General features: G+C 39.4%; 2 protein-coding genes across 2 annotated transcripts in view; both read left to right on the top strand.

Moving 5' to 3' along the window:
• Window positions 1-4,651, top strand: part of LOC122328175 (reticulon-4 receptor-like 2) — a 6,010-nt gene extending 1,359 nt beyond the window's left edge. Inside the window, 7 exon segments of the mRNA XM_043223881.1 lie at window positions 155-271; window positions 1,435-1,765; window positions 1,768-2,199; window positions 2,202-2,236; window positions 2,238-2,329; window positions 2,331-2,554; window positions 4,647-4,651. Coding sequence (XP_043079816.1) covers window positions 155-271; window positions 1,435-1,765; window positions 1,768-2,199; window positions 2,202-2,236; window positions 2,238-2,329; window positions 2,331-2,554; window positions 4,647-4,651 — 1,236 coding nt within the window.
• A 1,258-nt stretch (window positions 4,652-5,909) lies between these two features.
• On the top strand, window positions 5,910-13,887 carry mfsd6a (major facilitator superfamily domain containing 6a). Its single transcript, XM_043223880.1, is given in 14 exon segments — window positions 5,910-6,164; window positions 7,324-7,378; window positions 7,380-7,548; window positions 7,551-8,136; window positions 8,138-8,297; window positions 9,168-9,563; window positions 9,565-9,764; window positions 11,159-11,256; window positions 11,993-12,154; window positions 12,247-12,345; window positions 12,542-12,722; window positions 12,724-12,817; window positions 13,587-13,784; window positions 13,828-13,887. Coding segments are annotated over 13 exon segments (2,433 nt in total). The 5' UTR covers window positions 5,910-6,164; window positions 7,324-7,348.
• The last annotated feature ends 68 nt before the right edge of the window (window positions 13,888-13,955 follow it).

Below are 13,955 nucleotides of genomic sequence, written 5' to 3'. Positions count from 1 at the left end.
AACGTATTTATTTGCATAATTGTCACCGATACTGTAAGTGTCAAATTCAGAATTGTGTTGCAGTTTACAACCCCTCATCGTGCCTGTGCCCTCCGCTGCCGGCGTGAAATATTAATCACTTTGCTCTTTCTCTTTCTCTCTTCTGTGCCAACAGCTGCCCCTGTACAATAGCGTTTCCCTCCCGGCTGCAAACACACAGCGTCTGCTGCACAGACACATGAACACGCTCCCCACCTGCGGCTGCTCCTCCGATGACAGACGCCGCACTCAAGTAAGGCTTATTTATGCTTACTTTGACTGGGAAGCTGACTTTAAGTTTTGCAAGGTTTTTCACGATAAGATCTGTGTCCTGAAGCGATGGGTATCACGATACATGATTGAAAAGGTAGACATTGTAGACATTCTGTGTTGTAAGCAAACCATTCCTGTTTATTATCACATATGTATTATTGAGAGTAGCTGTACTTTAAGTCGTATAAATATTTGCACTATTTAAAATGAATTAGTGAAAGTGCTGGTTACTCAGCTTGTGATTATACATACCTATACGTTTTAACCTAAAGTATTATTTTTGGGCAAATAAACATGTATGCGTGTTACTTAGTTAAGTTTAAGCATCAACTAAAAGCGTCCTTGACCTGTAATTGTATAACAGGCTTTTTACATCCGTTTGCTCACTTATAAGCAAACATCAAGCACGGCTTGTAGCGGTCTTGTTTGTACGGTTTGTTTATACAGTATATACTGGAAAACGGTGTGTAAAAGCTCTATAAAACCATGCTGGATCCACATTCAATCTGATAATGATCGAAAGGAAGCAGATAACGGCAAAAATTAGCATAGAGACACAATAGATTGTTCATTTGGCATTATACGGTGATATAAATGGTATATGCCCCAGCCTTTTCTTTTAATTATAACATTTACTTAAAATGTTATCTTTCTAAATAGGTTGCTGTATAAAAAAATAATCATATATATTAGATCATATAAAATTGCTAATAATAATCACTGGTTTATTACTTTATTATTTATTACTGGTTTATTATTGTTTTGTTTATTATTTCACTGGTTCATTCTGTCTGCTGAGTGCCTTGTTCCACTTTATGTATCTTTTATCTTATACACATCCATATGTGTATAGTTGTATAGTTGTTATATATTTAATGCAGCTGTTTTTCACGTTCTCCTGTTAGTTTTATCTGTATGTACTTTAGGGACCTAAGGCAGTTTCAAGTCTCTGTAGAATGCTAAAAGTAAACAGTGTTATATAATATATAATTTTTTTAAACAATTTAAAGTCTTTTTTATCATATGTACCACGAAAGTAATAACTTGTAATCATGCACATATATGCCATGTGTTTAAACGCTTATTGAACTGGCAAAGCTTACGAGCTTAAATTTTGCACAAACTTCCTTTGCTTCTTCTCAGAAGCTCCAGGATGCATCTGTTATTCATGCTTCCATTGGTGCTCAAGGTCCAGTCCATCTCCACGAGCCACAACATCACCTCTACGACTGCACCTGCCACGAGGAGCTCAAAATCAGCAACTGCACCAGCAGCAATTTTACTCACGTGCCCGCCGCTCTCCCACCCTTCACCGAACAGCTGGACCTGTCCCTCAACCACCTCAGCGCCATCCGTCCCCGAGCCTTCCACAGCACACGAAGACTTCGCATCCTGCTCCTCAATGACAACGTGATCGCTGCTCTGGCCAACGGGGCGTTCTCTCTTCTGGAAGGACTCTTGAGGTTGGACCTGAGCGAAACCGAATCTCATTCCTGGGCGAAGGATTTTCCCAGGGTCTCAGTTCCCTTCGAGATCTGTCACTGGCGGAGAACCGATTGACCAGCTTGGACAGCAGCTGTTTCGTCCACTTTGACTCCCTCCAAAGACTAAACCTCAGCCATAATGCAATCGAGACCATCAAGATGAGGGCGTTTGGGTCCATGAGTACCCTACGCCAGCTACAACTCAACTCCAACAATTTAACGGTTCTCAATAACGGCATCTTCTCCATGCTACGAAACCTTGAAGTCTTGAATTTACATCACAATCAGATACACTACTTGGGCGTCCGGGCGCTTTCTCCATTGACCAGCCTCGCGTTACTGGACCTCACCAACAACAACCTCTCCACGATTCAGTTCAAGACCTTCCTGAGTCTCAACACGTACAGCACTCACATAATGCTCCAAGAAACCCGTGGAATTGCGACTGCGATCTGCAGCGAAGTCTTTCAGAAGCTCTGTAACGTCAAGCGGCTCTTCCTGGACGACTACGACAACCTCACTTGCGTGAATTTGGACGAAAGTCAAAGGAACTACGATGAAAGAGGAGTTCTGCGTGGCAGAGATGGTTACCGTCCTGGTCATCACCATCACGGTGGTCATCACTGTTGTGGCTGCCATAGTCATGGCGGAGAAGAAAAGGAAAAAAAGAACAAAGAAAAGCATTGGACGGAAGTGGGCGAGTTGTCGTATGCGCATCGCAAGACTGAACCAGATAATGCGGATAATGCAAGGAAGGAACATTAATCTTGCATTGTATGGTATTATGCTTTATTTTGTTCAATACAGGGTGTCTGCAAATTTTGTAAATTTTTAAGACCAAGTTATAAAAATGTAAAGGAATATTTCACCCAAAATGTCGAACACAAAGGAAGAAAACGCGTTTGGAACCAGGTCACCATTGACTTCCATATTAGGAAAAATACGATGGGAGTCCTAAGGTGACCTAAAACAGCCTTCCTTTGTATTCAGCAGAACAAAGAAATTCATGCAGATTTGGAACTACTTGGGGTGAGTAAATGATGACAGAATTTATATATTTTTTTGGGTGAACTATTTCTTTAAGCAATAAGTTCAATAGAACACAATACGTCAACATGGTCTCTAAATTTGAATGTCTTGTATTCGTAATACTTCAAAATTTGGAAAAGCAACCTCCAAATGCTTTTTATTTCTGTTTGTTTTTCATATTTTAGTAAATCTGCCTCCAACTGATAGAATATGGAAATAACTTTTACTGTACCTTCTGATCACACTGCAAAAACTAAAGTTCTTTGTTAATAATTGTGTGTTGTTTTCCGGTCTTGAATCAATAAATATTTACTTGAGATGCAAAATTTCAGATATTTGTCACTGGCAGCTTTCTATACCCTGTTGATAGATGTTTGTTCTTGCATACTTAATTTGATTACATTTCTCAAAAAGAAAAGACTTGCATCTTAAGTAAATTTTAGTTTCAGTAGGTCTATTTGTATTGAAAAAACATACTGAATAAATTATCTTATTGATTTATTGCAGTGTATACAACATTTAATGCCACAGTCCTTATGAATTTAGGCCTTAATTTGCATAAGGGCAGGTTAAGACACAAGAACTGAAGGAACTCTACATTAAATATACAATGTACTATAATAAAATTATATGATAAAAGTTCATGATGGTTGGTTCTTTATGTGAACCAGCAATGATAGAAGATCTAAAATGTGTATTCCAAGTTTATCTTAGATACAGAATACATAATAAAAGTGTAATAAAGATTATTGTGTAATAATTATTATTTTTATTATGTATTCTGTATTTAAGATGGAATGCTAAACGCTGAAATGTTTTAGTGTTCATCATATATGTTGAAAATAATATTAAAGCTATGTTTACACAAGATGGCGATAAATACCTATTTTTGTGTTATACTGACCAAACACAGAAACATGACTGTATGTAACGTGTATATATAGAAAGACCATATTTAAAGGGAGAATAGGGAAGTAAGAGCTCTTCTCTTGCAGTTTTTCTTCCACATGCTTCAAGGGGGCAACACAACCTCATCAAGGTTTAATTATCTGGGACGAGTTTCCAGTCACCTCATTGTTTCTGGCACATTTGTAAATTAGACTTGTCCTTCTAGTGGTGAGCTTCACTCTTCAGATGAGAAATATCTGGTCTTCACCAGTCTCAGACAGCCCAGCCTCAATGTCTTCAAACATCTTGCAGCGATGTGGCTCTTAATTATGTCGTTTTTGTAGTTTCTGCATCTTGTTCTTCCAGAAGCAGACTTCTTATAGGCCACTTTTTAAGTATATCCAAATCCAAGAGCCCGTATTCACATGGAAGTACAAGCTTTTTAAAAGTCTTCCATTTCAATAGGCTCCTTTTCCCACAAAATTTGATTTGGGTCTTAGATTGCTCTCTAATCTCTCCTCTCCAGTCAGGCTGAGGAAGTCCTCGTGTCTTTTGAACCTCCCGTACCACTGTTCAAATTCCTCACGCTTTTCTTTGAACAGTTTTTTCTACATTTTGTGTGGTGTCCTGTTCACTCTATCAGAAGAAATCACGGTAAGAGACTCACAAGAGACTCGAGATTTGCGCGTAACTTTTATATGCCACGGAGAACGTTCTAAAAATGATGTTGTCTCATTGTGACGCCCCCCAAGAAGCACGTTTCTGAAGAGTGAAGCCGATTTACTACACCACAACAGTAGCGAGAAGAACTAAAAAAATGAAACACGAAAGATCTAACATTGTCTTGTGATTAGTGGGAAGCAAAAACTGTAAATTCAGTAATGCCCTCTTTGACCCACAATGTATTTTTCACTGTGTGAGAACATGACGTGTGGTGTGGCTTGTCAATTGCAGGATGAACTCGCAATTAACAGTCGGTATTGTGACTCTGAATGTAAAATCACGACTTTTTTCCCTCACAATTGTGAAGTTTTTCTATTCCCGGGAGGTACAAAAAGATACAAAAACTTTATTCAAAGAGAGAAACTAATAGCAGGCGATCGCCGTTTTCAATGTCGAGTTTAATGACTTCCTGCACCAGCGCATCTGCCAGGGTTTTAAAGTCAGCCACAACCTGCTTTATTACAATTTCCTGATTCTTCTGAATCAGAGGATGAAGAGCATCTGCTGACGGTCATGACTCACGTGCAATGATATTCGCTGTCTTCTCCGAGACCTGAACCAGAGCCATCGGCAGATCTGTACGCACCTGTACAAGGAAGAGGTAATTCTCCGCCGGATCTTGTTAACGTAGATGCACAAAAAAGGGATTCAAATGCAAAATCTCCAAAACGAAAAATGAGATCAATTCAATCTGAAATGCATAACATGAGTGCACTGCATATGTCTCAAGATATACTATTTACTGACTATTTATGTTCATTTAACATGACTGTACTCACCACAAAAGCCATTTTTCCCCAATAAATTTGTTTATTTACTATTAAAGTGCTATAAGCTGCAAAGAAAGTGGTCTCTGTGGCCTCGCGTTTTGGTGGTTGTATAATTACTAATATTATACGCTATACATCATAATAATTTTAGTACGTCCTGTTATCATGTTAGCTTGTCCTGCTTTTGATTTTCTCACTCACCCATGTTGTAAAAAAACATGTTAAATCGCTAATGTTTTCAAATTCATGTGGAAGTAGTTCATTCTTGGATATTATTCTCACTGGTTTAATATTTCCTGTTAAAAAAAAACTTGTTTAAATATAACTGTTATTAAATACTAAGCTGCATCTTAACTCACAGTAGCCCTCTTTGACTGTTAAAGGAATAGTTCACCCAAAAATTAAAATTATGGAATATTTTACTCACTCCAAGCCGTCCTAGGTTTTTTTTATGTATCCTGGCTTTTCCAAGCTTGGTAATGCTCGTGGATAGCGGCCATTATTTATATGCATATAAATAATGTATATGCATATGTGTCTAGAAAAATATGTCTAGTTCAAGTCAACCAACGTTAATCTTTTTTAGTAAGGCACAACAACCCTGCTTTCCCATGCTTTAATATTCAAGTAGCAGGCCCTCTCTTATTGGATGGATCTCCAGCAACGTCAGCGCGTTACTTTTCAGAAGCCACGCCTTCGCTTGAAGAAACCGAGCTAGCAACGTCAGCACGAAATTAATATTCATGAGGTAAGCCCAAAGTCGGTTGGTGAGCAGGTGAACGCTGGATCCTTGCCACAAAGCAACAAAAATGCCTTGACGAGGCATCAAACAAGGGAGAAAGCATCAGTTTGTACTGGCAGAAAAGCCAGGAGACAAAACACGGTCCGGTGTTCATTGGAAATGGAAGGAAATCAACTTCTTCATCGAAACGCGTCTGTTTCAAAGTAACCGACTCACCTGAAACTACCGAGACCACAGGTAAAACACACGATGACCGTTTACAGATAACACTCTGACGCCTTTCACTGTAAATACATGGTTATCTGCGCAGCATTCGATTGATCTGAACTTTTCTTCTCCATTTCCTGCATTTCTTGAATATAAGAACGCTTTTGCGAACCGCGTAATCGCGTAGGTCCTCACAAGAAAGTGAAACAAAGTAGTTTTTAGAAGGAGCTAAAAGACTTTGCCAGAATAAACATATGGTTTATCTTTTATTAAAGTGACATCAGAGTAAAGGAAGCACTACTTCCGTAAAAGTAGGACAGTTTTAGACAGGCGCGCCATAAACCTTCATTACGTCATTCAGCAATAAACATTAAGCGTTCACATGTTTGTAAGTAGTGCTTGCTTGAATATGGCAGAACACCCTGTGCAGGGCTAACTTTTTTATGCAAATGACCACAAAAGCAGTCATAAGCAGCATTTGTAGCAGTAGCCACCATGCATCATGTGGGTCAGAATTATCTATTTTTCTTTATACCCCAAATCATTGTTAATTAAAGATCATGTTCCTTGATGAAATGTTGTAAACTTCCTACTGTAAATGCAAATGAATTTTTATGCATTGCTAAGAACTTAATTTGGACAACTTTAACTTTTGGGTTTTTTGCACCCTCAACATTCTAGATTTTGTATTCAATGCTTGTTACAGATGCTTGTATTGAAATACTGCCATATTCTAACCATATATGCCTCCATGGCGAACTGGAGTGTGTTTGTTTAGGATTGAAGCAAAACTCTGCAGGGAGGCGGCTCTCCGGGACGTTAGATATAGTAGTAATGGTACATATTGTCACGTGACTCTGTCACGTTATCGTTTTGGAAATAAATATAGTTATTTTGCCAGCAGTAGTAGGTCATCTGGGTATTCCAAACAAACATTACATTTTGCATACTGTGGATAATGTAGTAAAAGTAAAAACATAATTTAGTATGCTATACTTGACATGCAAAACGGTATTCATTTGAGCATTTACTGACATAGTTTTGCCGTGAAGTTTCTAATATTGTTTCCTGATTGGTTCTGATCTGTATTACAAGTATTGTGTACATATGTTTCTGATCATGCTGTATGCAGTTTTTAACATGCACACATGCTCGACATTTATATATTGTCTTTAATTCTAATTTTTAGAAATATCAAGCACTCCAGCTAAAAGATGGCTGATGACCGTGTAGCCATCTTAACCCGATGACGAAGAGGACCTAAAGAGGAGACACCTCGAGCGCTTCGACCGTCTGTCGCTTGAGATTCAATCAAACCAACCTTTCGCAGTCATCCGTGGACAGTGTACCTAACGATTTGGCACCGCTCCAACGCCTCAGCGTGACATGAGCTGCTGCGAACGTTTGCTCCTACGGTCAACCCCTACCTTCTTGTGTCAAAAGTGTTTTATTTGTTCTTCTATGCTGCATATGGTTCCCTCCATCCCCTTCTTGCGTTGTACTACAAGCAGCTGGGGATGAATGCCACCCAAAGTGGTCTCCTAGTGGGAATCCGTTATTTCATTGAGTTCTGTAGCGCCCCTTTTTGGGGCATTGTCGCAGATCGTTTCAGGAAAGGTAAAGCAGTCCTATTGTTCTCAATGTTATGCTGGCTCCTTTTCAATTCTGGGATTGGTTTTGTGCAACCAGCAGATATGACATGTAACGGCACAGCCCCGACGACCACAGCCATGATACCGACTGTCCATGTTACCACATCCAACGAGACCTTCTACCTCAACTCCAGTTCCATCTTAACAAACCAGATGAGACGCCGCAGAGATCTGATTGGACACTACCCTCGGCGAATCATACTATCCTCCATTTGGTCTTCAGGCTATAGCTCTGAACACCGATTCAAACGGGATTCAAACTTGAGTTTCACCGTGGCACCTGATGAGTTAGCTAACACAACGCAATCTGAGCAAAACACCACCGGGCACGAGCTAAGCACATCCACGCCCTAATGCCACATCGGGCACCACTACTCAAAGTATTACAACCAAACCAAACCAGACACCTGAATATAACATGGACCAGGTTCACGCCATTTTCCTGCTGATTTTGCTCGTCATTATCATTGGCGAGTTTTTCAGTGCTCCAGCTATTACTATCGTGGATACAGTACGTAATCGTTTTTTTCAATGTTTTTTTCAATAACTTCAATGTCAAGGCAGATCAGTTGGTAGAGTTTGTCTTACAGGCCATAGGCCTAAAATTGCAATTTTTGGTTCCAAGAATGAAAGATTTGTATAAGCAGAACTTTGTAAGGGATATTATACAATGCTTCCATTGTATTTAAATGTTTGAAATGGGATTGTAGTTTTATAGTCTTCTGTCTATCAAGATCCTGGTGTTGGTTTTTTTGAGCTACTTCCCAATCTGGACCCACTCCATGTTTTCATTACAGAAAAATTGTCCCTATGCTGGACCCTAAAACTGTTTAAACAGGTGTGTGATTATGTACAGCAGTAGAATATTTAAACAAATTGATAGCTCATGTATTTTCCATGGTCCTATGTTCTCTGGGTTTGGGTAATATGGGAATGTGAAGTCAACTCTGGAAAGATTGGAGAAGACATTCCATAAACGCCATATAAATCTATGGAATATGGGAACCTGGGAATGTAGAAATGACTTAAGGAAACTTAATCATGAGAGAAGATCATAAGGCATGTGCACATCAAAATCAAATGTAATTATTACTAGATTGCATACCAAGATGCAAATTGGGAGACACGATTGATATCAATTGCGTTTTCCGCACAAGTAGAACATTTTCAATTAGAACAGGAAATTCACATGAGTCAGTGAAGAGTTTGACATGTCTGGTAGTATCAGAAAATAGAAGAGAGATTGTGTTTGTGTTTATAATATTTGCTTTGTTTTTGGTGAGCACACGCCATTAGATCTTCCAACACTAGTTCCAGTATCACTTCAGTAGAAAAGCAGGAATTTGTTGAGTCTAAAATAGGTTTGTTTGGATTGTTTTAGGTGACACTGCAGTACCTGGGTGCACATCGTGACCGCTACGGTCTCCAGCGAATGTGGGGATCTCTAGGATGGGGTATCGCCATGCTCTGCGTCGGCATCTGGATCGATCACACTAACACTGATCTTGTCATTGGCAACACGGAATGCTCCATGGAAAATTACAAGAACTACCATATTGCCTTCATTGTGTTCGGCGTATTAATGGGAATCGCTTTGATTGTTGCTACTCAGTTTAAGTTTGATGTTCAGCACCAAAACAGGAGCGAAGGAACTGAGTTTGGCAACCAGCAGCAAACACCCCTCCTGGAAGTTCCCTGGAACAGAGAGCGCAGAGGCTCAACAATTGTCCAAGTCGAGGAGTTCCACTTCTGGGATTTGATGCGACTGCTGTGCGATTGTACAGTACAGCACCGTGTTGTTCGTGGCATGGTTCATGGGCTTCGGCTATGGGTTTGTTTTCACTTTCCTTTACTGGCATTTACAGGACCTGACAGGAACCACAACGCTGTTTGGTGTTTGTTCTGTTCTGAGTCACGTGTCGGAGCTTGCTGCCTATTTCACCAGCCATAAGTTCATTGAACTGGTAGGACACATCAGGTGAGGTTCTTGAGATTCCTTGTTGGCTCATGCCCATAATCGTTTTTTTGTTGTCTTTTTTTTACACGTATGCTAGCACATAGGCTTTCAAAGTATACTCCATTTGATGTTGTGTGCAAATGTTTAACCATTTCTGAATCTTGATATCTGAATCGTGGTTTGGTTTAATTCTAAGTCTTTGTCTTTGATTTTTGGTGAGTTCTGAATCTTGCTCCATTTCAATTCAGCTGTAATTTGGTTTAGGACGTTTCTTCGATTGACTTCACTTCATTTTGAATTTACTTATTCAGTTGTTGTCTGTAACAAATCATTTGTTTAATTCAGGATAGTTTAGTAATAGTGACCCTATTAAAAATAGGGTTTCTTCATTTGAAACAATATGTAAGGTGGCGTTAAAGTACTAGCAGAGTAAAAAGTAATGTTTTATATGGTTGTTAGGATTTTCTGTGTGGTTGCTTACTGTCCCAAACCAAAAGAGCCCACCCTCATGTAGATGTTCTTTATTTTTGTTGCTGCTGTTCTTGTTGGTGTATCAGTCTGCTAGCTTTGCCTCATGCTAACACCATATTATTATTATAAAATAAGCTGTCAGTGTTTCATATTACTCTTTACGTAGGTTCAATTTCAATTAGGGTTTTACTTTGAAGGTTGCCGCTTATGTAGGCAAGCAAGGCTGCTCACTGAGTGTCGAGATCAAAACCATTCAGTTGTTTATTCTAGACGCCAGCCAGACCTGTCCAGGTAACCCAAACCATCTTAATGCACCATGTGACTTGAGCTCATATGGTCCTGACCTTGAATCAGTGAGTCTTTGTTTGTGGTGCCGTCATGCGACTCTATGTCTGCGCTGGGATCAGTGAGGCATTGTTTGGTCAGAAGGGCTGGTTCAAAGCACAAAGGCTTTTTCTAGGAGCAGTGGCACAAGTCCAGAATGCATTGCATTGCTACAGTGTCTACTGCATGGCTCCTTTTCTTGAGAGAATAACATTAACGCTCCTTTGGTGTTCAAGTTGAGTTATTTGTTTTAAAGAATGGAGACACAACAGTATGAATTCATAAGTCATCCCTCCTTGACTGGTTTACAACTTCTTGGCAGAGACGGTTAAAAATATAAGGCACTTCGTGTTCGACATTTTTATGTTTTATAGACCCATCTTTAAAAGATGACCTGAATACGCTGCAATGATCTTTGAGATGACTATGCAGTTAAATCTAATCTTGATTCCTTGTTTTACAGCACAGAGGAAGTTAATATATGAATATATGAGTCATGATGAACGGCACAGAGCAAAATACTTTTTATATTTCCAAGAAAACATGTGCCTGACATGATCTTGAGATGTTTTATGGGGTTCCTGCATGTATTTTTAATAACTGTCTTGTTCTTCTGTCAGAGTTTTGTACATCGGTCTGGCCTGCAACACCGCACGCTACCTCTATATCTCGTATCTCAAGAACGCCTGGACCGTGCTGCCAATGGAAGTGCTGCAAGGTACGAATGGCCAGCCATCGAGTTTTCAATCTTAGGAAAAAGCAACCACAATCGCTAAAATCTCCAAATGTGAACTGTTGTGAGGCATAATACGTTTTAAACACAAGTTCTAGTCATGAAAGCACAGATATGTGTGCAGAACAAAGAAAGGCTGGGGTTCATTTCAGGAGATAAAATCAAGTCAGTTTGACATTGTCAGTTCCACCGCCCTTTCCTTTGGCAAAACAAGCATGTAGATGCTCTACATAGAATACCATTCAGTCACAGGAATGAAGACCTGGAGCAAGTCTGTTTACATTCAATACAGACGTTTTCATCTGTTCCAAACGGTTGCGGACTTGTTAGCTATATCTCTATACTAATGCTAAGACTCCTAATGTTTTCAGGTCATGAGACAGATTTGTGTTTTGTGAAATTATATTTTGCCCAAAATGAGAATTTGTTCACCCTCAGGCCATCCAAGATGTAGATGCGTCGGAACAGGCTTGGAGAAATGTACCATTACGTCACTTGCTCGGAAATGGATCCTCTGCTGTAAATGGGTGCCGTCAGAATGAGAGGCCAAACAGCTATTTGGCTTGTTGGGCCCGAAAAAGCTAATGCTAAATTTCTCCAAATTCTGCTCAAAGTTGTTTCTTTTAAAATTCTTCTACGTCTTGAATGGACTGAGGGTGTGCTAACCGTATTTTTGCATTTAAGCCTTCTATGCTGTAAAATAAACGCCGTGTATCTGCAGGCATAACGCATGCGCCTGTATGGGCGGCGTGTATCTCATATTTGAGCGCTGCCGTACCTCCACCTCTTCGGACGTCCGCTCAAGGCATCCTGCAGGGTCTCCACCTCGGGCTGGGCAGGGGCTGTGGGGCGATGGTCGGCGGGGTGTTTGTCAACTACTTTGGTATGGACGGCGCTTTTTGTTTTTTGTAAGTGCATGACTTTATGAATGTTAGTATGCGTATAAACTAGTGGTCATCTTGTTTTTCTTTGAAGGCGTTGCCGAAACATTCAGGGGAATAGGAATGACGTCGCTTGTTATTTTGCTGATCTTTTCATTAATAATGTGCATCACTGGCCAGAATGAGAAAAAAGGTCAGCAACAACATCTTGTACATTGCTTATTCTTTTAAAATAAGATCCGAAGTGGTTGTTTGGTTTTTGTTTTGGTATGTTTGTTTAGTTTAAGGATTTTTGAGTCACATTTTTAGTCTACTAATGGACAGGGTATTTAATTTCATTCACAAATTGGCATCAATTTAATGTTTTGGGGGGTTTTCTGTACCCCCAGAGGACAAGATGCTAGCAGAGAACATTCCTATCCCATCCAGTCCTGTTCCCATAGCGACTATTGACCTGGTTCAGAGCACAACGGACGCAACTGCACCTGCTCGACCCGAACCCAAACTTCCTGCTCGGAAAACACGGCACCAGGAGGAGCAGGAGGATCTGAACAAGCCCGCCTGGGTTCCTCTGGTCGCCGCTGGTTACAGTCGTTCTGCTGTTCTACCAAATCAAAGACATGGTCATCATTGCAAAGACCCCTGTGGAGGTCCAACCCCTTCAGGTAGAGCAAAGGATCATGGGAAAATAAGAGGGTGGTGGTGAATAATATGAATATTGATCCAAACGTTGAGTGTGTTCTCTCTCTTTTTCATGCATTCTGTGGCAGAAAGGTGAGAATGTGTAGATTTAGTCGAAAAATATACTATTAATGCTGTTCAGTCCTATTTGGGGATTGTACTTTTTTTTTTTGTATAAAAAAAAATATATATATTTATAAATATTTAAACATTAATAAAAATGTTATCTAATATTTTGAAATATTAATATATTTTTTCCTTTATTTTACCAGCGTCATTCTTATATGCTAATACTGCTGCTAAAAGTGATTTTTTTTTTTTTAATCTTTGATCAATAGGGTGTTCAAAAGAAAAGTATTTATTTGAAATGGAAATCAGTTGTAATAATAAAATGCAAAAATTCAAAACATTTTTGAGTCCTTGCTGAATAACATGTATAATTTTATTAAATAAAAATATTGGTGAATTATTTCATTTAAAAAAAGCAACTTCGTAATCCCAAACTGAATAGTAATAAAACAGTATAAAATACAAAATAGAGTGAGAAATTAATTTTAAATCAATTAAAAAAGAAAAATCAAGCATGATACAATATTCAAAAATATTTTTAAGCATCAAAACTTTTGGTTGGCCATATGAGAATGTATCATTTTATTTGTTAAACAATACTATGTTCTAAAATACAAAAAATAAAAAAATTTTGTGGGTTTTTTTTTTTTTTTTGCTAAACAGTCTCTCTATTTCTGTAACTAGGACACAGATGAGATTCCCAGAATCTCGAGAAGGAGACCAATCACCTCCCATCGTTGGCAATGGCGTGCGACAGGACGGCAGTCTCGGTGGGCTCCGGTCCCAGGAGGACCCGGGCCCCAGGGGCTGCCTCACAACTGGAATTCCGACACGGGACACACGGCCTGTATTACAAGCAAACGGCTGATTCGCAACCCATGGGTATTTTTCTCTCCACATGGTGACTTTGTTTTTCGTTGTGAAGCGTTTTTATGGGGAAAATACAAGGAAGAAGGACGAGCTTCATCGTATAAGTGACCTTTAACTTATTTCCAGGTGTTTTGCACGTGCTATAAATAAAGCCTGGCCGGTTTTAAACTGTACCGCCTTTCT

The sequence above is a fragment of the Puntigrus tetrazona genome, chromosome 22, assembly GCF_018831695.1.
Source record: "Puntigrus tetrazona isolate hp1 chromosome 22, ASM1883169v1, whole genome shotgun sequence".
Classification (NCBI taxonomy): Eukaryota; Metazoa; Chordata; class Actinopteri; order Cypriniformes; family Cyprinidae; genus Puntigrus; species Puntigrus tetrazona.
This window is presented reverse-complemented; position numbering and strand designations above follow the sequence as displayed.